The sequence below is a fragment of the Athene cunicularia genome (genome assembly GCF_003259725.1).
Source record: "Athene cunicularia isolate RWA chromosome 3 unlocalized genomic scaffold, athCun1 chr3_part1, whole genome shotgun sequence".
Classification (NCBI taxonomy): Eukaryota; Metazoa; Chordata; class Aves; order Strigiformes; family Strigidae; genus Athene; species Athene cunicularia.
In genome coordinates, this window is record NW_020799097.1 from 89,773,369 (window position 1) to 89,797,535 (window position 24,167).

Below are 24,167 nucleotides of genomic sequence, written 5' to 3' on the forward strand. Positions count from 1 at the left end.
GAAACCTCTGTCTTCTCATGTCACTTCCTAAGGTTGAATTCTAAAAAGTTTCTTTGTGAAAATGGCACATGATTATTATTCATAAGCTCTTTTTAATTCGATAAAATAAAATACAGTATGACTAGTTCTTCAGTGTCAGCTTAGGTTCTGAAAACAAAGTTCTAGAAGTGGTATTATCTTCATAATTGATGAACTTGAAAAAACTTCCACGTTTGGTTCAGTTACATTACCTGTACAATTTTCTTGTATTACTTTGATATATCAGCACAAAAATAAATCTTGTCTTTCACTGGTTGGTTGAAGCATAATACTGTTTGTCTTTAAAGCAGCATGTAGACGTGGATGAAAATGCCAACAGCCTGTACAGCCTGGAATCACTGGGGTGGAAGGCTGTAATTCTCAGCATTTTAGTTGAACGTGTGCCAACAATATAAGTAAGTGTTGGCATGAACTTCTTAAATGGGATAATCTGCTGCCCCTTTTAGGTCAGATGCCAGAACAACATAATTATGGCATCTACTTTCAAAGACAAAACTTTCCTTTATCTGAACAGCAGTAGTTCTTGCATGTCTACCAAATGTCATATCCATGTTGGAGCATGAATGTCCACTTGAATCCAGAATTTAAGGGGAAGAGTTTGGGTTTGGGACTCCAGTTAGCATTTGATTTCATTTACTTTCAAGGGCCATCATATTCTGTTAGAAAATTGGGAAATTTCTGGGTAGTGAAGAAGACATTAAATATGAGATGATTTCTCATGACTGTTTGTTGGACTGCTAGGGAGTCAAAAGCCATCACTAATGTGAGAGTGGTTGGGATGTGTAATGGGTTGCCACTAGGCCAGGTTTGAGACATTTGTTTACTATAAGGGCAGAGCCCTCTGCTGCAGAAAACTGCTATTGTATAGCAAAGCAGGCTTAGCTGAACCACCATCTGCTGCTAGGTGAGCTTCATGGCAAATTGTTCAATTTGGCAAAGTAAGCTGATGGCTTATTTATGTTACATGTAGTGTAGCAAGCCTATGTCTAAAATTCCTAATTATGCTTCGTTTCTACATCATCCTGGCCACCTCCATGATAACTGCTTGAGGGAGGTCTGAATTCTGTCATCTTCACACTTCTATTGCTTGTTACCTTGCTGCTAAGTGTCAGTCCTGCATAGTTCTGAGGTTGTCTGAATGTATCAGGCCCTGCCTATCAAATTGTTCTCATGACCTAGATGTTTCTCTGTTGCATGGGGATGCTAGAATGCAACCAGGTAGGCCTGAGGCATTTTTCTTGCTATGGCTTTTCATTGTCTTCACTGTTATTTTGCAGAACTTCTATGTGAAAGGGTGCATTTTGCAAACAAAGATTTTTCTTTATAATTAGGTCCCAAGAATTGAGGCCTAATTTGTTTTGTTTTATTTTTCTTAAAAAGACAAAACAACTGTCAGCTTCTTTTGCTGCACTCTCAAGATCATGTTGGGAGCTGCTGCTTGGCTGCAGGGAGCAATCCTGCAGCCTTTGCTGGTTTGGAATAAATACAGTGCTCGAAGCCCAAGGAAGGGTATGCGGAGCCATCTCAGAGTAGGTTACTAGCTTTCCCCAGTGTTTGTTTGCAAAGGCACAGTCCCTGGCTTGTTTTGCCTGATTTCAGGAGATTGATTTAAGAATCTGTGAATTACTGGAAGGAATGAGCTTCTGCTTGGTACCTGTGGAAACCTACAGAAGATGCGGGACCATGAGGGCTGAGTGATAGCATGGTTGCAAACCTATGGCAGTTTTATTCCAAGACAGTGAGCTTCAGTATAAAACTGAGCAGAATGGTGCTATAAGCACTGTCCCTGTAGTACACAGGGGCTGAATGGTTCACTGGCTTTATTTTGTGAGTACTTTGATAATGGTATCATACCACATCATCATGTTTACCTCTAAGTATCAGGCATGGGTGAGTAAGTATTAGTATTGGCTTTAAAAATTAAAGTTGCCTTGGGAGTGTATCATTCATTATTCATTTAGCACAGCATGAAGAGAAGGCTGTCATCTTCTAACACAAGCTAAATTAATGGCTTATACTATTAGCATGCACACTTGTGTCTCTTCTAGCAAATATATTAGTGACTGTCATCCCTTTAAATATGAGTTGACAGGATCTTGTCTGCTTTTTCTTCAATGGTTGAAAAGCTGTATGGGGAAGTTTCTAAGTCTAAATTAAATATTTGGCTCCTACTCCCGTCCGAAAATTGTGATGTTTGGCCTGTATTAAATAACCATTAAATTTTGCTTCACAAGCAGAATCTTGGTGGAAAGAAATGTCCAGTATGCAGACATTTAAATGTTTTCTAAAAATAGAGAAAATACACAGCAGAATATTCATATGGCTATATATTTGACTGTCATGTATCATTTATGAATATTATTGGTTCTCATGTTTCTCTAGAATACCACTGAAAAACAGACAGAGCTCAGGAGTTTAATAATGCTGTTAGTTTATCTGCATACATAAACTTATATGCAGGCTGCTAGAGTGCAGGGAAGGAGCTGGGGGATCTTACTGGCTTTATCACTTTAATTTTGGTATTTCATCTCCTTGTTCATATATTTTTGGGTGAGTTTTGTAATTCCCAGCAATTTCCTCTTTCAAGCTGGGACTCTACTTGTCCCTCTGAAACATTTGTCACATGCAGCTTGGAGAGAGCTCGCTGCAACTCTGAATCCAGTCAGGAGTGCAGCGACAGTACGGAAGTGGAGATGAACCAAGAAGGGAGGGTGACGTTTGGTTTGCCCATGTTATACAAGCTCACAAATGGTAGAATGGTCACCAGGTTGCTCTTTCATGTACACACAAAGTAACACCACATGTTTCAGATCTACACTAAGAAATAGGTTTATGGACCCCCAAAAAAATAATCTTCAGTAATGCTGTAATTCTGTCCTGGGAGTGATGTTGGCACTCCCTTGAAAATCCTGCTTCCCACCTCTGAATCTATCAGAGCCTCTTAAAGTGTTAATTACTTCAGATCCATACAGCAGGCCACAAGGCCACAAAAGGTATATGGAGACCCTAAGTGACTTCGACCTCTGTTTACTTCACGTGTTCTAAGATCCAGCATTGCATCAGTTATATCTAAAACTCATTTAACTTTTTCACAGGGCTTTGAATTACATTTGTGTCTCACCCCTTTTATAACCATATAGTTTAGGAAAATGTATAGACTTTTACATTTTGCAGACCAGAACGTATCGTTACATCAGGAGATAGACGATCTTCACACCTCCATCTTCAGTTCTATAGCTGTTTCACACAGGATTTTAATCCTATAGTGTACCTAATCTTTTTTTTTAATACATTTAAATTTATTTATAAATTAATATTTTACTTAAATTAAAATCTTTTTATTTAAATTAACTAAATTACATTTATTTCATAATCATGCTAAACCATGCTTTAAGGGTATGATTTTAGAAAGGGCTGCTGTGGTCTTCTAATGTAAAAGAAATATAAGATCAAATGTAATGTCTGCAGTGAAGTTCAGTTCTGTCTCAAGTGGCAAGTGATGACAAAACTATGTGAACTTTTAAACAATTATAATCAGTGTGAAAGTACATACCACTGGGGAACCTCTCACAGATTTCCTCATCTAGGGCCTAGGACTTACTTGATTTACCATATGCTGATAGTCAATAATCTGAGAAACTGTAAAGAACTGTTAAGTATGTTCAAATACTTGTGTATAACGCTAAATATGTTGAGAATAAGATAATGTAGCAGACACCTTACGAACTGTGCAGGATTAATTGCACTAAGTTGGCATTCTTACAGCAAGAGATTTGAATCAGGTAAAAGTAGGAAGACAAAATGAGGGAAGACAAAATGGAAGTTATCATTAATAGGAGTCTTGCAAATTATGGCAATACCAGTTGGGTTTTTCTTCAAAAGAGGGGAAAAAACATTATTGTTACTTTAACCATTAGAGTATATAAGTATGACTTATGTGAGGGAACCAAATGTCAATAAGGCAGTATATCTGATTTTGTGGTTTTGTGATGCCAGATAGCTTATACACCCTAAACTGACTGAAGTCCCTGATTACGCAGAATCAAGGTCAAATATGAGACGGGGGGGTGGGGGGCTTTTTTTTGTGTGTCCGAGATAGAATCATTCCTGCACTTTGCTGCCTAAACTGCTTTTAGACAGTTACAGCCTGACTCAGAAATTAGGCAGTTTGGTCAAGCAGACCATCACAGAAACTCCAGGTAACTACAGGTGACAGGATAGAGCTGTTCTGCAAACGCTTGATTTAAAAGTACATTCTGAGGAGACGGGGAGTTTTGTCTGTTTGCTCATGATAACAGTGGGCAGAATTGTCATGTTGGTGGTAAAGGAGACGTTAAGAAAACACTTTATCTTTGGTTAGTTCAGAAGCACTGAAGTGTTAACTGTTCTGGACTGCAGAGAGAAAGGGAGGAAATTGTATTATTGGTACTGAGAGTTTGCATTTGAGTAGATGTCTCCTTTTCCTACTGCTTCAACTAGATATATAGTCTTTGTCTGCTTAGGTAGTTGGCTGTCAGTAGCTCAGTATATCTGTTGGAGGTTTTAAGCATGTAGTTAACCATTTTGTCTAATGAGGCCAACACTTTAATGTTCTTCATTCTAATACCAATTAGAAGGAAAAAACCTGGTGGTCTGAATTGTAAAACCATTGTGGAAGATGAAAGACCCACAAGATAACTGTCTTGAAAATAACTTTGTAAGAATTCATTTCACTTTCAGTACCTTCACCAATCACATTTTTTTTATTGCTTTTCATGCATCTTTCTCTTGGATGAACCCACTGACATTTCATTTTAGCCAAAATTTCTCCAGGGATTTTGCAGTTAAGTGGCTTAAGGATTCTACATCAACAGGAAGCAGTTCTAAATCTGTACACCTTTCTTGGGACTGGTGGCTGCTAGCATGTCTGTGATGTTAAAAGAGGTTATCACTGAGGTTTTAGTGAGCTTAAATATACATTTTCAAACCTGCTTAAGAAGTTATTTTAAAAATATTGGCCTGGATCTCAGCCAGGAAGAAGGCAGTGATGAGGATTTGGGGAAGTATGAATGGGAGAGGCAGCTGAGGCTTCTTTGTCTTAGACTGTTCCTCAAATGCCAGTTTGGCTCTGATGCTTTCTTCCTAACTCTGAGCACCTGAAAGCTCAGTATTGCTTGAAGTCAACAGCGAGCTAACATAATTTGGATTAAATCTGGAACCGGGAAAATGTACCATGGTGCAGTAATGAATTTTGTTATTAATTCACTCTAGGGATACTCTCATTTGATATTAGGTACAGTATAAAGACTTTCAGTATTAGTGTAATCACCTCTGCTGAATAGTTTTGAGACTCATTCTTTATGCATGATTTCAGTCTAGATTAAAATACAGAAAGGATATAGTATGGGGTAGCTACTAAAATATGTTTGGGACTTCAAAGCATTAAATTGCTTATCTTTCTTGTGTAGATAGCTTTCTGGTTTGTGCCTAGGTATGGTAGAGGGAAAGAGAACCAGTGCTGCTTGGCTGTTGAACTTGTTTGGGTCTTAAAATGGACAAGTGCTGTTAAAACAAAAAAATTACAGAAATTGCAATAAAATAATTCTGGACTGTTAGCATTAAAATCTCAGTAAGTTTTGCAGGATAACAATGTAAGTTTTACTACCTCTTAGAAGCTTTGAAATAAACACATTTAGGTTACAATGTTACCAAATACCATGTCTTCATTTCAACAGTTGAATATATATGTAAAGACTGGGCTGTCACAATCTAAATATTTAAATATATCTTAAATTACTAAGCAACTAGCTTCTATCAAACAACGGTGTTAGTATATACTGTATTTTCACATTATTTCATTATAAAAATTAGAGGTGTTTAAATTGAAATTTTAATTTGCAATAGTAATTATAAACATCCAGTATAATATAGATGCCTTCTGTATTTGTAAGACATTTAAAATTATGTTACATTAAATAAATTTGAAATAAAAGGTTTTAACTTCTACAGCCCAGAAAAGAACTGCAGAGAGAGACAGACTTCGTTTTTGACCCACTCTCTTTGTGATGCCTGGGCTCCAGTTCATAGACATGCTGTGAATTTTTACAAGAGGTTTCCTAGTGTTTTACCATTAGTGTATTTTAAATAATTGCTAGTATATTGCATAGTAGGAGAAAGCACTTCATTACCTATTTAGGACTTGATTTTGCATGAGGATCTGCGTGGGTGAATGAAATGCACATTCATGACATGATCTTCGTTACATTGATTCAGTAACCTTTTCTAATGCTTTTTGAAAATGTGCAAACATAAGGTCACCATGCAGTGTAATGATCAAAAGTACTAAATAGTTGAAGCAGAAACTAGTATACTAGTTTCACTGACTTTGTATTCTTATTTTTACTTTTCCTATCAGATTTACTTCTCTTTTGTCAGATCAAGACTGTGTGTTCAGTATTGTCACAGCTGACTGCTATATTCAGTGATTAACCTGGAGATACGTAGAGACATTCTTTCAGAAGACTTGTTTTAATCTTGACCTTTTAATCCTTGGTATTTTTTCCTGTTGACAAATATGCTGAGTACTGTATGACTGTTTCCTATTTCTTTGCCCAAAACAGGTCTAAAAAAGACAAAGCTAAAGCAGGAGTAAAACCTGATACTTCTGATCAAGAACCAGAGGGACTGACACTCCTGGTACCAGACATCCAAAAGACTGCGGAGATAGTTTATGCTGCTACCACTAGTTTGCGCCAAGCAAACCAAGGTAAAATAGAAATACTTCTATAAACATGGTATGATGTTTATTTGTAATACATTCATTAACAGATAAATTAGCTTAAAAGCAAGAAAAAATACTTCCCTCCTGCCCCCAGCCACAGACTACACTTTCAAAGGCAGTTAGAACCTTGTGGTAGTCTTAAATGTTTGAACCAGGAAACAGAATAATTCAGCTAAGTTAGAGTCACGACTTTCAGCCCAAATACGCAGGACCTTTTTTGTCTTTTGCCTTGACAGAAAACAACATATATGACCTTTAATAGTAAAATCTTTGCTGTTAAAGCTAAATCTTATGAATTAGATGAACCCTTAACCAGATGAATGCAGAAAAAAAAATCTAAATCAGGGATTGAACCTGCAGATGTTGAAAGGACCATCTGACTGTCTACTAAAGAAAACTAAAGTTTAGGTAGCTTAATCAGGGGGGTACATTTTAAAAAGGCATGTATAATCAGCACCTGATTTTGGAGTGTGTATCAAGAATACATGTGTGAATGTCCATGCACACAAGTGTATGTCATACTTCCTATTTTAAATTTAACAACAAAAAAACCCAAAAAAACAAAAAAAAACCCCACACATTAGAAGAAATAATAAAAGAATATTCACAGCAGCAGCAGTCATGAATTATTTCTAAGATGAGATTTTGTACTTTATTTACTGCAAGCTGTTCAGGTAACAAAATATATGGTGATAAGAAAAACAGATTTGTATACTGTGATCCCCAGTTTTGAGACCATACAATTCAAGTTGAATAATCTTCAAATGCTTGCTGTACTTGTCTCAGAATTACATGGTTAACTACAAATAATCATCACATTTTTCTATAACAGAAAAGAAAATGGCTGAATACTCCAAAAAGGCTGTTGTGAAGCCCAAGCCTTTGTCTGTTTTACGGTCTCTTGAAGAAAAGTATGTGGCTGTCATGAAAAAGCTCCAGTTTGGTAGGTTGAGAAGTGTAAATATTTGTGTTTTAGAAATGAGATACTGAAGAAATATATAATGTGTTGGATGGAATCCCTAATTATTTTTATAAGTTACCAACTTTTTTATATATGTGTCCACTGATACTTTTCACATATGGAAATTTATATAAAACTGTATTTTCAGGTTACCACCTTATGCACTCTTTGACTGGCCTAATAAGAAATGTTTTAAGCATACACAAGATTAATTCAAGGGACAAGATGAATTCAACAGTGTTCATGTTTTCATTTCAGTAATGGTTTGTGAGTCTTTCAGTCCTCAAATCATATTGAAATGTTAGAATTTTTTTTTTTTAAGGCTCACATATAACTGTATATAGATGTCTGTTAATGTAGCTTTTATTTAAATAGAATAGAATTCAGATCAAAATGTGTTTTTTAAAATGAAACTGTAATAAACTTCATTGTGTCATTTCACAGAGTGCAGTATGTTGCATCTGGAAAGTGTGACGGGAATCGGTGCTTATTTTCACCATAAAGGGAAAGTGTTAAAAAAAAAAATCATAAACAACAAATACTATCTCATCCAAAAAGAGTTATAAAATTATTTCAAAAACATGTTCTATGAGTATTTTTTGAGTTGCAGTGACAGCATTTGCAATCACATTTCTTTGCTGTTGTACTTGTAAGGGATTTTCCTCCCAAATGTTTGTGGAGCGTATGCCAAGAATAGGAGGTGAGGAAGTTTGTAGCAGTAGCTTTTCATGCTGGCAGCCATGCTGCAGATTTTGCGTAGTAAGTGATTAAAGACGACTGGCTTCACTTTAATTTTTTATGTTTCTTTAATAAGATTGCAACCACCACACAAGTACTGCTGGCACTCTCCTTCACACTGATCCCTTTATTAGTAGTATTATGTATTCAATAAGTATCATTATATTCCTTGTCTGGAGTAGCTGGTAGCTTTCCAAATCAGAAATGGTGTACATTTGACAAGTTGCATGTGAAAGCTTGTAAATTTGCTGCAGAAATTAATTCGACCCAGGAATGTTAATGCTTTGTTTTCTGTGCTCACCGTTAACTCACAAAATACATATTTTTTGCATTAGTTTAATGCAAATTAAACTTCTGGTTTTAATACTCAGAATCTTTATCCAAGACTAATCTATTAACTTGACTGTTTTACTTCACTGTTTTCCTGATGCATTAAAATTTTCTTCTCTTCTAGATACATTTGAAATGGTTTCTGAAGATGATGACGGAAAATTGGTTTTTAAAGTAAATTACCACTACATGTCTCAGGTAAAAAATGCAAGTGACGCCAACAGTGCTGCCAGAGCCCGACGTCTTGCTCAAGAAGCTGTGACTCTTTCAACCTCACTGCCTCTCTCATCTTCATCCAGCGTTTTTGTACGTTGTGATGAGGAGCGGCTTGACATTATGAAGGTAAAGAAGCCAAGTTATTTTTATTTCCCTCCCTCAGCTTGGAATATATTTAAGAAGGTGCCTTAGATCTTAAGAAAAACCAGAAGTATTTCTTGTGTACTTTAATTGCTGTCCAAACTTTAACATAAGTAGTAGTGTAAATTTTAGAGTCTGCTCCTGATTTCTCAATAACTTTGCAGGGGGCAGGGAGACTTCACCTGCCCCAGGAGTTCTCTGTAAGCCAAGGAGGCTTCACAGAACAAGGTTCATTCTTTTTTGGTTATTCTGAAGGGAGAAGTTTAATTTTGTCACTCCATTATGGTCAAAGTGTATCTTTGCATATAACCATTAAGTCGATTAAAAGCAGTAGGTATGGAGAAGTGCACTGAATATCTCTGGACCTGAAGTTTGAAGAAAAATTCTATTAACGGCATCCAATAGGGGATAGAGTTTTAGCTCCTTCTGTTTTGCTTTCCATTTGTAATCTGGAGAAATGAACATTAGCAGGGGGCTTCACTTAGCCAGAGTATCAAAATGAACAGACTGACAGCCTGCATATGATTATGATGGCTAACAGTATTTTGTGGTAAGTAGCATGTGGAAATAAAATGCTTCATCTAACTTATAAAAATCTCAACTGTGTGAGGCATGTAAGGACTTTTTGAAAACTGTTGTCTTTTCTTTTAATGGTAGGTTCTCATTACTGGTCCTGCAGACACCCCTTATGCAAATGGTTGCTTTGAATTTGATGTATACTTTCCACAAGACTATCCTAATTCCCCTCCACTTGTGAATCTGGAAACAACTGGAGGCCACAGTGTGAGATTTAATCCAAACCTCTACAATGATGGCAAGGTAGGTCAACTTTGTTCTTGTGTATAGATTAATAAGGAAGTGAAACAGATGAAACTTTTTTTCTTTTGCAATCAAATGGTCAGCCACTCCTAACATACCAGAGGAAGCTGTTTGGTTAAAACTGGTCTTCAAACTGAAATGAAGAGTGATTTAACAGTTTCAGATGAGAATGATCTCCTTTCTGAATAGTCTTAGAGACTTTTTTAAAGGCTTTATGAGCTGGATTGGACCAAAAATCAAGTAACTTTGACCTAGAAAAAATGTTCTTTTCCACCTTCTTTGCTAAATTAACCAGGCAGAAATCTACTTTGGCTAGCTGACGTACCCTTTCCATGGACAAAGTACACTACTATCAGCTGCAGCTGGATGTGTTTGCCAAGTGCCTTGTGTCTTATTTTCCAAAAGTCTTTTTTCTTGAGGGAGGATAAAGATTTTCCTTAACCTCGGTATCCTTTATAAAAGAAAATATAACTCTAAAATATCGACGTAATGCTACTTTTCTCAGAAGACAGTAAAGCTTTTGGAAATAGTAAAAGTTAACACAAATAAGATTTCCTCCTTCCCTCCCATTTCCTTGGTATGTTGTGGCTCATTCTAAAGGCTCCAAAGAGCTGACAAAACATCAAGTTCATATCAGGGAGATGCAACTTCTATTTATGTTAAATAGCTTTTAAATATATTAATTTCAAATAGCTATTAAATAGGGGTCTTTTCTGTGTGTAAACGTTTAATCCATAGGCTAACATTTCTCCCTTATTCCACCATCATTCATGGGTTCCACATGTCCCCTGTTTTCACAAGCTCTAATACTCCTTTCCAGTACCAGACATAGGGCTTTTTCTTAACATGGACACCAAATGTAATTCATACTGGAGATTTTAACTCCTTTCTTCTTTGTCTAACATTAAGTCTTGTCAAATACTTGCCTCTCTATTTCTTTGGTTATTTTGTTTCTTTGTGTTCCCTATCTTTGATTGTTTCATTTTGTGATAAGGTTCAGTAACTCCATAGACTTCCCTAAGTCCAGATCAGTCATAAAAGTTAAGGAATATTTTTAATTCCTTGATAGTCTATGTGACAGAAACCACCTTTCACATGCTTAAGCAGAATGATTGTCTTTAAAAACCATAACAGTAAGTATTAGAACAATATTTAAAGAGGAAAGTAAAGAATCAGACAGTACTCATAATTCTTTTTTTTTTTCTTTTTTTTCTTTTTTTTTTTTTTTGAGGCACTAGAATCTGGGTTTTCCATGAAGAAAAGTTGTCTACCTTGCCTTGTTCATTCATTTATTAACATGCTGCTTGTGTTTATCCACATTATTTTTATCTGCTTTCATTTCCAAACAGTTTCATAGGAAACAAATACGTCTTTTAAATGCAGTTATGTAAAAGTTTGTCAGAAAAAAATTAAATGTTAACATTCTGTTCTGCCCAAGCAAAACTATTTTATCATATATGTCTATGATATTAATAATGTCACCTTTTCAGGTGTGTTTAAGCATACTTAACACATGGCATGGGAGGCCAGAAGAGAAATGGAATCCCCAAACATCAAGTTTTTTGCAGGTGAGCATTTCTTCTTTCTCTGCAGTAGATGTCATTTAGGAGTAGTAATTGGTCTGTTGGTCAGTCCTAAGGATTCTTTTTCTAGTGCTTTTAAACAAGAATTATCTTCCTCAATCATAAATAAGACAAAAGTCCTGAGAACATCCTTGGAAAACTAGAAAAGAAACACTGTAAAGTAGACAAGTTCTTCAAAGTGTTCTTTCCAACCAATATTTCTATTTGCCTTGTCTTGAAGAATGGCTGTTCATTCTGTTCATTCACTGCCAGAATGATTTCAAATATTTTATTTAAAAAAAAAAAAAAAAAAAAGCCTGAAGGATGGCATCACCTTCTAGAACTCACATAATGTCTCTATCACAAGCTATTTGTGGTGAAGACAAAGGAACTCCATGTTGTGAGAGACAAGAAAGCAAAGTATACTAGTGTGAACTGTAAAGGTCCTCCTCCAGAGTCTGCAGGTAAGCTGAATAGAGGAATAAAGCTGAAGGAAGTTAAAGTGTAGGATTACTGTGTTCAATAACAATTAGTGTTAAATTAGACTGGAATTTATTGGAACATACAGTCATTATAATTTTCAGCTTTACGTCATAGAAGCACACTGACTAATACATTAAATAAAAGTAAAGCTTGCAGTGACATTTCCTATGGCACTTCTGAATTTATTCCTTCCTTGGAGTAATTAATACATAGCACAAGGTATATTTTCCATTCCAAATCCTTAAAGACTACTTTCTGTTTCAGCATAGTAGAATTACAACCTTGGCCTTCAGCAGAACAGATTTCAGATTGTTCGGGAATTGGCCTTGGAGAGCTAGTTGATCAGTCTCCTAGAAAGTCAAGAATGGTCTGTTCCAGTGTGTGTAAGTCAAGTAAGAGTGGCAGAAAGCCAGCATGGGTAAACAAGGAAATCCTGCCTAAGCCCAACTGCAAAAAGAAAGTACACAACAGGTAGAAGGAGGGGATAGGCTGCTTGTGAGGAATAAAAAGATATCAGCCGAATATATTCAGGAGAGAAATCAGGAAAACCAAAGCTCAGCTGGTGTTGAAAATGGTGAGGGATATAAAGAAGAACAAGAAGGGCTTTTATAAGTATCTTGGCAGCAAAAGAACACATTTTCCGTAGGCCTTCCTGCTGCTCAGTGGGTCAGGGAACCTACTGGCAAGGACATAGAAAAGGCAGAGGTCATCTCTGCCTCGCTCATTAGGGGTAAGGTTTGACATCCCATGTCCCTGAGCCCTCACTAGGAAGGTCTATGAGAATGAGGAATTAACCACAGCAGAAGAAATGGTATTCAAGCAGATTGGACCCACATGTTTGTGGAGCCAAACCTCATGCATCGGGGATGCCGAGGGAGCCAGCTGATGTCACTGCAAATCCACTAGCTCTTGTCTTTGAAAGGTCGGAAGACTCAAGGGAGCTTCCTGGCCATTCTCACATGCAGTTTCAGGACAGGCAAGGAGGAGGATCTGGGGAACTGCAAGCTGGTCAGCAACAGCTGAATCCTTGGGAAGATTATGGACCAAATCCTCCTGGAAGCTATTTTCATGTACATGAAAGACAAGAAAGTGATTGAGAATAGCCAACATGGATTTACTGGGGGCAAAAAGTGCCTAACCTGCTTGCCTTTTCAGTGAGGTGACTGGCTTTGCACAAAGGGAGAGCAGTGGATGTAGCTTACTTTGACTTCAGCAAGACCTTTGCCTCCTCCCTTAGTGCCTCTGTAGCCAAACTGGTGAGATGTGCATTGTAAGTGGGTGGAAGAGTGGCTGGACAAATAGCAAAAAGATCTTACTGCTGTCTTCAGTACCTAAATGGGGAAGGTGCAGCAAAGATCAAGCCAGACACCTCTTGGAGATGCAGAGCACTAGGACAGGTACCAATTGAGACAGGATGGGACACGGAAATTTTGATTAAATATTAGGAAAAACTTTTTCACTTTGAGCGTGATCGCTGGGACAGGTGTCCAAGAGAGACTGTGGAATTTCCATTCTTGGAGACATTAATGATCCCTTCACAAGTCAGTTACAATTTGGAGATCTAAGTTGTGGTTCCTTACATAGTGTAACTCTCCCAAGATACTTCTTAAGAGATGAACTGAAATTCTGGATTGTAACGATAAAATCAGTGTAGAAAGGTGCGAGTATTAGGAAGTCTTATTTTAACTAAAGTCCTTTTTCTTACATTAAAATGTTAGATTTGATTGTTAGAAATCTCATGCAGCATTTGAGTATAAAATTTAAAAGTTTTTTAGGGTTTCATTTTGAAAATGGTAAGAAAGCTGTTGGAAAAAGTTCCATGCCCCCCCCCCTCCATTCTGGGAGAAAAACACTTTTATAGCTATTAAATGGGAAACAGCTGTAGGACTAAATAAATTGCTTGGAAAGAATTAAGCACTACATGTTTTTTCTGGCTCAGAGATTAAACTATTGTCAGACCACCCAAAATACTTAAGAAATTAACTTCTGTAACCCAAATGAAACTGGAAGATCAGTGTAGAGTTTCTCATTCGTTACAATTAGAGTCAAAGTAACAAGCGGTTATTACAGCCAAGAAAGTACAATGCTGCATAGTGTAAAATTTCTCTACCATAGCTATTAAAAAAAAAAAATTAAAAAATCTAAGATATCAAATTAAAAAACCAAAAACTCAACTACTTCCAGATACATGTAAAGGCCACAGGTCACCCAAACACCTTAGGTACCTGAAGCACTCTACCTTGGCTTAGCACATTTGCATTAATATTTGGCCTTTTTTAGTGTCATAAGTGACCATTTGCTTGCTGGAACCTGATTTGTGAGGCACATTCTTTTTATATTTTAATATATTTATCCATATTTTAATTTGCAAGTGTAACACAAAATAGCCATTGCTGCTTCTAGTTGACAGCATGGCGGGCACGGGGGGAGGATGTGATGGTGCCTGTGATACCGTGTAACAGCAGCTGGCTGGAGCACCTGCCTGAGAAACAGGAAAACTTATTTCCCTTCTCAGCCCAACGGGTGGTGCTAGTTCACATTTCCCACAGCACAGCCCTGCCCATCAGGATAAAGACAGCTGCTCCAGATTGCCGCACACCAACTACACCACTACAGACAGAAAGTGTCACAGCACCAAAAAGGGTGTGTTTCTCTGGGGTGATGGTGGGACTGATATTAACATGGGTCATTCAGCTGATTCTTAGGCTACGGCTTTGATAGGAGTTACTGGTTTGGCATTGTGTCTATGGAGTGAGTACACCTCACAGAGAGTACGGAAAGTGGGAACGCTTTTGTGCTGGCTTTGTGTGGAGGTTTGAACTCAGCCGGCAGCCAGACGCCACGTGGCCGGCCGTTCACCTCCCCTCCCCTCTGGTGAAATAGGGGAGGGACAAAAAAGAAGAGAATTTGTAGGTTGAGTAAAAATAAAGAATTTACTAAATATAACAAGAGAACAACAGTAACAATAGTGAGGCCAAAAAGAAGATGGGTAAAATGCAGCAGCGGCTTACTGAGCGTGGTGACCGCCCCCCCCACCCCCAGCAACAACACGGCCCGATGAGCAGACGGCAGGAGCCCAAGCCCAAGCGAGAGCCCACCTGAGAGCCCCCACCTATATCCCTGGGCATGACATCACATGGTATGAAATACTCCAATGAAAATTAACTCCATCCTGGTCGAAACCCAAGGACTCCTGCTACAAGAGAAACTCCGAGAGAATGCCACACTTAAGCACAGAGCACAACTAACTAGTTGTTGGGGCATTGCCCTGTGAAAGAACCAAAGTCTTGAATTGTCACTGACATGGTATCTATCTGACGTAAGCAATATGTTCTACATGTTCCACGAAAAAGGAGGACTGTTGTCTTCCATATCCAAACTCACCAACTGGGCTGTTAAGTTAGGGAAAGCTTTAAATTGTGTGTAGGCTGGGAGGAGAGTCAGTTGCAGAAACAGCTGCCTTAACATTTTTAATCTACTGCAGTGGATGTCTTGCACCTAAGTATGTCAGGTGCTGAAAACACCATTCTCCAGCATGTAGCATATCATCGGTTTTAAAATACTCAAGTAAATGTAGGTGTTCAAATCACCTTTTTTGAATTCTTTACAGTTCTGGAACTAGGTTTGTGTCACAGAACTCTAATCCCTAAAATTCTTGCTGGATTTGGTCCTGAGTACGTAAGAAAAACCTATCCTTCATTTAATTTTTTTTAAAAAAAAAAAAGTCAACTATGTCTTTCTAGCTGTGTAGTATTTTTGCATGTAACATAATTTTGATTAAGTACAACAGGAAGTTGACAGGGATGACCTGTAATACTGGAAAAATTAGCCAGCCATCAAATCACAAATATGCACTAGATATACATTTGGATTCCTAAGTGCCCTATATATCTACTTATTTTTTTTACATTAGGAGTATTTGGGTATATACTTAAATACCTTGTACATATGTAAGCATCTATTCTCACATGTATTTGATAATAAAATTGAAAGTGGGAAAAATTGTCATTTCCTTGTCACTGAATAGTTGGTGCTTTGTTGATACAGTACTGAAAACTTTTTTCCCTGTCTGAAGAGAATTACTGAGGTTTTGTTTTAGTGGCATATGACACACAGTGTTAAATGTAAAATCTGAAACTAAAGGACTAAAAACATACCTAAAACAATTGAATGCCTTTGAAAGAAAAAATGGGAGAGCACGTATACTAAACTTAACTTCAGTGGTTCGCATTTCACCTGCCTTGTTCCTTTTCCATCTAGTTCAGAGTTAGAAGAACTAGTAAGCTGAGCCACAGGAAAAATTGAAGAATTGTTGACTGAGAACTTGACAAATATGCTTTCTTTCACAAAAGGGTGCAATCAGACATCTTTTAAGCATTTTCTTTTACTTATATGTGTATTTTTGGGTTTTTTAACTTATGTTTGTCACTTTCTCAGTGTTTGAACTAAATACACAGTTGAGGGACTTAATGGTTTTTATGTGTAGTAACAGTTTTGCTTTGAAAGCATGCGCATTCCCTACTTGCACGTAGCCTGCATTACAAATGACAGTACTTTGCCATAGAAGTGGGTTTGTATATAAGGTGAGCAAACTATGCATATTTGTAAAATCAAGTTTTGGCACAATTTTAATATTTAGTTTCTTCTCTGAACAGGTGTTAGTGTCTGTCCAATCCCTAATACTGGTAGCAGAACCATATTTCAATGAACCGGGTTATGAACGATCAAGAGGTACTCCAAGTGGTACCCAGAGCTCCAGGGAGTATGATGGAAATATACGACAGGCAACAGTCAAGTGGGCAATGCTTGAACAAATCAGAAATCCATCGCCATGTTTTAAGGAGGTAAGTTTTGTGAAACACAGTAAATATCATGCTTATTTCTCTTGTTCGAGTATTAAGAACGATGCAAGTATTTGGAAACATGCATGAGATGTCCCTTCTAGCTGCCTCTTTATTCCCTGGGACAGCTGACTAGAGACTGAAGTGAATAAGGATGCACCTGGCTTCACAAATTCTTTTCTGGGAAGGGGGAATGCACACAAATTGGGAGTGACCTGTAAGGAGGCTTAGTGCACAGTTTGATAAAACATGGTTCCTGCAGCTTGGCTCATTCTTCATACCAGGTGGTACCTTTTACATTTCATGTGAAAACTCTTGATCATCCCAGCAAATGGACACTTGGTGTTTGTTAGTCAGCACAGCTAATGGGAAGTATTTTTCAAAAAAAACTGAATTTGAAGCAAGTATTAGGAAGCACTTTAGATACACCAAAACAATGCAAACTGAAAAAATACTTTAAAACTACCAACCCTAATGTTATTTATGGAAGGATTCACAAAGTATCTGTACTAAACTAGAAATCTGTGCCCTTGAAAACAACTGTCTTGATGCTGATAAAAGTAATACTCATCTTCATGCATTCACCCTGTCTTAAATTTATTTGAAAGAAATCAAGTTTGTTTACATTCCTGAAAATAGACTAACTCACCCATAGCATCATCGAATAATTTAGTTGATAGAGACTTCTCTCAGTGTCTCTAGTCCAGCTCCTTTCTCAAAGAAGGTCAGTTAGATTTCAGGGACTTGAACATGTATGGCAAAGGATTCAAGGAAAAAAGAGTCAAAGATATACCAAGTAAGAGAATCTGTATGAATACAAATGCAAAATGGTTGGTCAAACATGAGTCATTTCATGGTACTATCAGCAAATACTTGGGAGAAAACCACATTTTAGTCCGAACTACTAAAACACTTCTAAATTGAGGTGTGGAACCATCTTGTAGCATCATCACCTGTGCTTTCAATTGTCTGCATACTAAAATACTGAAAAAGCATAATTATTTTAGAATTATGCACCTTGCTACGTGTGGCATCCGAGTGAGAGTGTAGTCTCCCAACGCCTCCTTGCTGTCTGTAAAATTATCCTTTGGAATGCAAAACCCTTTTTCCGTTAACATTACTGTGTCCTGTGGAATGAGAAACCATAGACACTCTACCTGCATGAACAGGAGTTAAATATTTTATCTACATGAAAGTGGAGGAGGGTGTGCAGTGTACTCTGATGTCTTGAATTAATGGGAAAAACATGGTGGTTGTCCTAAATTACCTCATAAATGTTTTACTCAGTAAGTTGAAGACTATAATGAAGATAGTATTATGACATAATCAAATAACCTGCTAATAGGTCTTTTTCTTTCTAGCTAAATGTAACAATTCCACTTTTGCAGAAAGTTCTCAAATTACAGTAGCTTTAAATGAATTGAAGATACCAGAAGGTGGTGGGCTACCTGACCATAATGTTCCATCTTCCTTTTCACATATACAGAAATGAAGGATATGAATATTACAGTATTTGGTAAATGAATCCCAGTTTGCTGTTACTACACTTCTCTTCAAATGAATCTCAACAGTATTGTGCTTACTTCACAGCTTAGCTTTTTTACTCCTTGTATGGAAAAAAGCAGCTTCTAAGTTGACATCCTGCCCCTCTTCAGGAAGGCCAAGTAATAAGGTGTATCCAAATGGTGGCATTTCAGTGGAAAACCAGTCATTCCCTGGGAACAGATGACTTATGCACAGCACAGTGTTACCAAAAGGCAGATGTTGAAAACAATACAACTACCAGCTTTCTAAATGTGGTGTGTAGCTAGGACCCAGTTAAGTTAAGCCACACATAAATGAAAAGTAGTATTAAGATGTAGATAGCAGTTTGCAGAGGTATCTTGAACATTTGAAACTCCTTTTGTTAACCTGTGAACAGACAAGAATTTTGCTGCATGGAGGAGAACTGACCAACACTTAAAAGCTTTGCATCCAAAGTGGTTTGTTACAGTTTAGATAACTGCAGTTTTCCTCATTTTCCAATATACGGTTTTCTATTTTTCTCTGTGTTGAGGTCTTTAGGACAGTAGGAGGAAGATAGCCTGCTTCTGTACAAAGTTTGAGGCTAAGATAGCTTGCTTTTCTGTTAAGAACACAATCATACTAGCTTAAGCTTGGGGTCCTACCCAGTGCCAGTACCTTATCAACTTGTGCAGCATGAGAACTCCCCTTCTATTTCTGTGAATACATATTCCCTACCATTATGTAAAGTGGCATGTATCTTTCTTTGCATATCAAAAAATTGAAATTATGCCCTGGAAAGCACTACATTTTTCTCTGATGCAACAGCTAAGTTTTGGAAGAATGCTGGAATACATCTGGGACCCCATCCAAATGAAAATACATCTCTAGTATAGATTATCTGGGCACTTCTCGGAGAGACTAGCTGCTTGTTAAGATTTCGAGGTTTTTTGTAGGGTAGTGTTAGGAATTTTAACAATGATGATCATTCAGTAACATAAATGCAAAGGCCCCCTTAAAACTGAGGTCTAAGAAAGAACGTGCATCCTTCAGCTCCAAAGATCTTGTGTCTTCACAAATCTGAGCAGTCTTCCCTTCAGTGTCTTAAATGACAGGTGGGCTGAGGAGATCTAAACTGCCAGTCTTTGGGAGTTTTTCCAAGCTCCATTATGGATATAAGGAATGCATCCAGAACTGAAGTCAATTATGCTTTCAATATGCAGTTTTTCTTTAGACAAGATAGCTATATTCTATAACCTCTAGGGGTAAGATGATTTTTGTCAATTATGTTGCACTGTTGCCAAGAACTCTCTGTGCTCAATAAAATTTCTTTGATTTTATTGTTTATTTCACCAGCCAGAGTGTTAGAAAACTATTTAACACAAAGCCAACACTAACTGGAGTTTCACAACTTTGACTGAGGGTTGATTGGTTGGTTGTTTTAGACTCAAATCTGTACAGAAATACCAAAATTACTACGCAATCAAATACTGATTCCCACCCAAACTGTGGGCAGCTCAACTACTATTGCTTGAGAATTTCAGTGTGCCCAGAGGTGCTGCCTCTGCCTAGGGCATGTAATGTGGTTGCAGCCTCCTCCACAGCAGCTGGTATGATCCTCCTTCTCTGTGCAGAAGCATGTTATGTTCCTGTGCTCATACTGTGGACACTGTTTCTGCTTCTCTGTTTTCTGTCCAGGCAGCAAGTGGGTTAGTGACCAGGGAAGAAAGACATGGTGCTTGTACTTCCTGCCTATGCTTCTTTCATAAAATAACACTGTGAAAACAACAATAAAAGCCTCAACATTGCATCTGTGTAACCCTGCTCCTATGCAAACATGAACATCCATACGTAGTACCTGCATAGCAAGATCATCTTTGACCTGAAGAATGTGTCTAACCTTCTATTACTTTTTCTTTTCCCTGGTGTGATACTGTGTTTCTGGCACTTACTCACCCTTCACCCAGATAACAAGTAAATGCTGAAATGTCAGGCTGCACATGAAGTGTAGATTCATACAGACTGGGAGAGATGTCCAGGCCAACCACCTCCTCAAAATCAGATCAGATTAATTCAGACCTGGTTCCTCAGGGCTTTTTACAGTTGGGCTGTGGAAGCATCCAGGGACAGAAATTCCACAGTTTATCTGCAGTGTGGTTCAATGCTGAATTATCCTTATACTGATTTTTTTTTTTTTTTAAACCTTGCATCCAGTTGGACTCATAGGGGTCTTGCAAATTTTGTATTGTTAAGGCATATGGTTCTTAGAAATCAATGAACGCTGCTCTTTCATTTGCAATATTTTCTTGCAGGTCATTCACAAACATTTTTACTTGAAAAGAGTGGAGATCATGGCTCAATGTGAGGAGTGGATAGCAGACATACAGCAGTACAGCAGTGACAAACGGGTAGGCAGGACTATGTCCCATCATGCAGCAGCTCTAAAGGTGAGACTTGCTTTTCTAATTTTATGTTCTTTAATCCAGAGATGACAAACAGCAATGAAAGTGCTCAGCAGCTGAGTTTTGTAATAACAATATTAGAACACCCCAGCAACTTTAAAACATTTAAAGAAACCTAAGTGTCTGAACTGTCAGGAGATAAAAGTCTATGTGCATTCCACTTCCTCGGGATTTTTTTTCTACAAGTTAAGATTTTCCTTTAGTGCCTGTCCTGTATATTTTTCTAGAAATACTTACGTAAGACAGAGTTTATTTTGTTCTCTCTAAGGGTGGGTGGGAGTTTATAATAAGGTTGTACTACAGTCCATTCCTTGCCAGAAAAAGCTTGTTTGAATAGACAAGCACAGTTATTAAACTGTGGTCCATTACGATTAGTTTTACCCTGTCCTAACTTTTATCAACAGCTACAACCACTATAAAGGTTTTCTTCCATCCTAACCAAGTACTATTATTTGTGTATTTTGTGTCCACACAGACAACAGACCTATATAATAATTCTTTTTTTCTTCCCCTGAGGAGCAAAACAAATTTTTATTAAATGCTTTCTTTTTCTACTGCAAGACTTGTATTCTTTCAATGTGACTGGTCTTCAAAATGAAGTTGCTATTAGTTACTATGATCAGTATACAAATCTCTGTGTCTCTGTAACAGATCTCATCGTGAACTCTTTAGAAATTTGTCTGTATGACCTGCCTAGTCCACACCCGTTTCTGCTGTGATCACAGAACACATATATGACTTGACTGCAAGACAAATAGCGTAGCACTTGTATCAATGCACTTGTTTGCTGAACTTGTTTACTAACTTTAATTTGTCCCTAACAGCACTTTCTAATTATTCTGTCACAACCAGGAAAGTACCAATCCTTAAACACAGGGGAAAAGTTTATCCAGTTGTTGAAACAGTACATTTAAATCTTTTCTACTTACTCTTTTTTTTTTCCTTTCTGTTGTCTAACATTATGAAAAGTATTGTTTTAACTGTGGTCTTCCACGCTGACTTCTGTTTGTATGTTCAGCGTCATACAGCTCAGTTGCGGGAAGAACTTCTAAAACTTCCCTGTCCTGAGGGATTGGATCCAGACACTGACGACTCCACAGAAAAATGCAGTGCCACAGCAAGTTCAGAAGAGACTATGTTGCACGAACAGGTTAAACCCAGCAGCAGCAAAGATATCCCCAGTGATTTCAAGTTATGAGTTGCATTGACATGGACTTTCTAGACACAAAGGCTTTGAAGCACAAGCCAAATATGTCAATATTTGTATGTAAGAAGCTAATTATGTAATAGGTAATAAAATTGAAACTATACTATGCCCTTAAGGATATACAGTTTAATTCAAGATGATCTTTTATTTACCTGTACAAGAGTGTAAACTTTTTTGTGCTTTTATTTTTCAATTGTGAGAACCACTGATTGGTATGTTTAAAAAGTTATGTATACAAGAAATGGAGAAATCACTGATATATAAGGGAAACTACCTTAGGAAAGAATGTTTACTGAATGTTTATTATTTTTTTTTACTTGTAGAGTGAGGGCGGTTGTAACAAAGAATATATATTGGTCATTCTTACAGCTACTATTTAAAGTCAGAAAATTTTCACTGAATTTGATAGATTTTCCGTTTGGCCATATATTCATGCTCATATTTGATTCTAAAGAAAACCTCCTGTATACTTCAATAAACGTTAAATGGACATGATCCCTCTTTTATGATTTACTGGTACATTTTTTAAATAAACTGCCATAAAATACATTCTAGCTGAAGACTTGCACTTGTATGACTGAATTCATTACAGTCAACATATTTAATTTTATGCTTACTAATTCTAAAATGCAGATGAAATAAATGCATATGGTTTTACCTCATACCAAAATTTGGACTTCTGAATTCATCTTTTGTTTGGCTATTTTATGCAAACTAACAGTATTCTAAATTTCTTAAGGGCTATTCTGGAACAAAGTCTTTTCTCTGTTGAAATGTCTGATTTTTACATAATCAGATATATGCTTAAGTACTGACAGGGACTAATGACGTGCCATGCAGGACTCTAACGTTCTGTAGTTCCTACTGTATAGACTTCTTTCCGATTTTATACTTGCAACCACAGATCCCTGACTAAAGAGTAAGGGATTTGCTTGATTTAATAATCAAGTCTTGCTTTTAACATAACATGCATTACTATCACTGTTCTTAATTTTTGAGCAGTCCTTGAAGGACTAAAAATTTATTACTGGTATTACCTCAGACTAATGATCTGTTGTATTATAAATACTATAAATCAGGCAAAACCGAAACCTTTTTGTTTTCTATTTGTTCTTTGTTTATAAGTATCACGCTGGAATTTTTTTCACTTTTTGTTTTACAATGTATTATTTCTAAACATTAAAAATGGCACCAACTGAGGTTGTGTTCTTATGCTGATGGTTAACAGGTTTTGATAGTTCTGACCAAAGTACAATTTTTCTGTTCTGCTGATACGTTGTGTTAATCCAAGGCCTGTCCTGTTTGTACATACCTCTCAAAATACCAGCTTAGGCACGTCTTGTGTTACTTCTGGGGATCCTTAATGAAAAAACAAAACAAGCAGCTCTGTGCCAGAGCTGCTGGTAAATACACAAAACAAAGAGTTTGTTACATACTCAAAATGTTAGAACTTCATCAGTGTTAAAACAGCACTGCATTTTTCTAGATGGGTATTTATTTCCCTTCTATTACTGTACAAAGTGACTGTGATACTCTTGTAAAGGCTCCAAAAGCAAAATTACCTGCTGACTTCCAAATATATTGGTTTCCATTAAAGCTCTTCATTTAGTGCTTAAAATGTTTGCTTACAGGAGCATAGTCTTTTTATAAAATCCTGGCACTTGTACCAAACCTGAATGTATCAGAACTGAAGAGCCTCCGTAAACATGAAGACTTTTTTTACCATTAAAAATCAACACTGAAATAAAACGTACCTAACTTGCAGTGATTTGACATTAAAGAGGGTGGCTAGCATGAATGTACCTTTTTCTCTAGTGTGTATTTATGGTATCATAGCAATGCTAATGTGAAGTCACTGCTGCTTAATTAAGCAGATGTAAACAGCTGCATGGGATATTAAACTAATTTCTATCCATATACCAAATATCTTTTTTTTTCTCTAACCTGAGCTAGAATGGTATTGTACCAATTTCATGCAGAAATTCAATCCTTAACTTGTGACTGTGTTACAGTCTAGTAAATTGTGAACTTGGCAACTGATACAAAATACGTATTTTTAGTTTTTCAGATAGAACACAGAAGGTAGCTATGTCACTTTCCAGTAA

The 24,167-nt window shown here is 37.1% G+C and overlaps 1 protein-coding gene across 1 annotated transcript in view; it reads left to right on the forward strand.

Moving 5' to 3' along the window:
* The window catches only part of BIRC6 (baculoviral IAP repeat containing 6), a 172,866-nt gene extending 149,432 nt beyond the window's left edge, over positions 1 to 23,434 (forward strand). The window contains exons 67-74 of the mRNA XM_026844602.1: positions 6,639 to 6,784; positions 7,632 to 7,742; positions 8,953 to 9,170; positions 9,843 to 10,004; positions 11,495 to 11,572; positions 16,705 to 16,893; positions 20,706 to 20,840; positions 21,874 to 23,434. Of these exons, the coding sequence (XP_026700403.1) occupies positions 6,639 to 6,784; positions 7,632 to 7,742; positions 8,953 to 9,170; positions 9,843 to 10,004; positions 11,495 to 11,572; positions 16,705 to 16,893; positions 20,706 to 20,840; positions 21,874 to 22,053 (1,219 nt within the window). The 3' untranslated portion in view covers positions 22,054 to 23,434. The remainder of the gene's footprint in view (positions 1 to 6,638; positions 6,785 to 7,631; positions 7,743 to 8,952; positions 9,171 to 9,842; positions 10,005 to 11,494; positions 11,573 to 16,704; positions 16,894 to 20,705; positions 20,841 to 21,873) is intronic.
* The last annotated feature ends 733 nt before the right edge of the window (positions 23,435 to 24,167 follow it).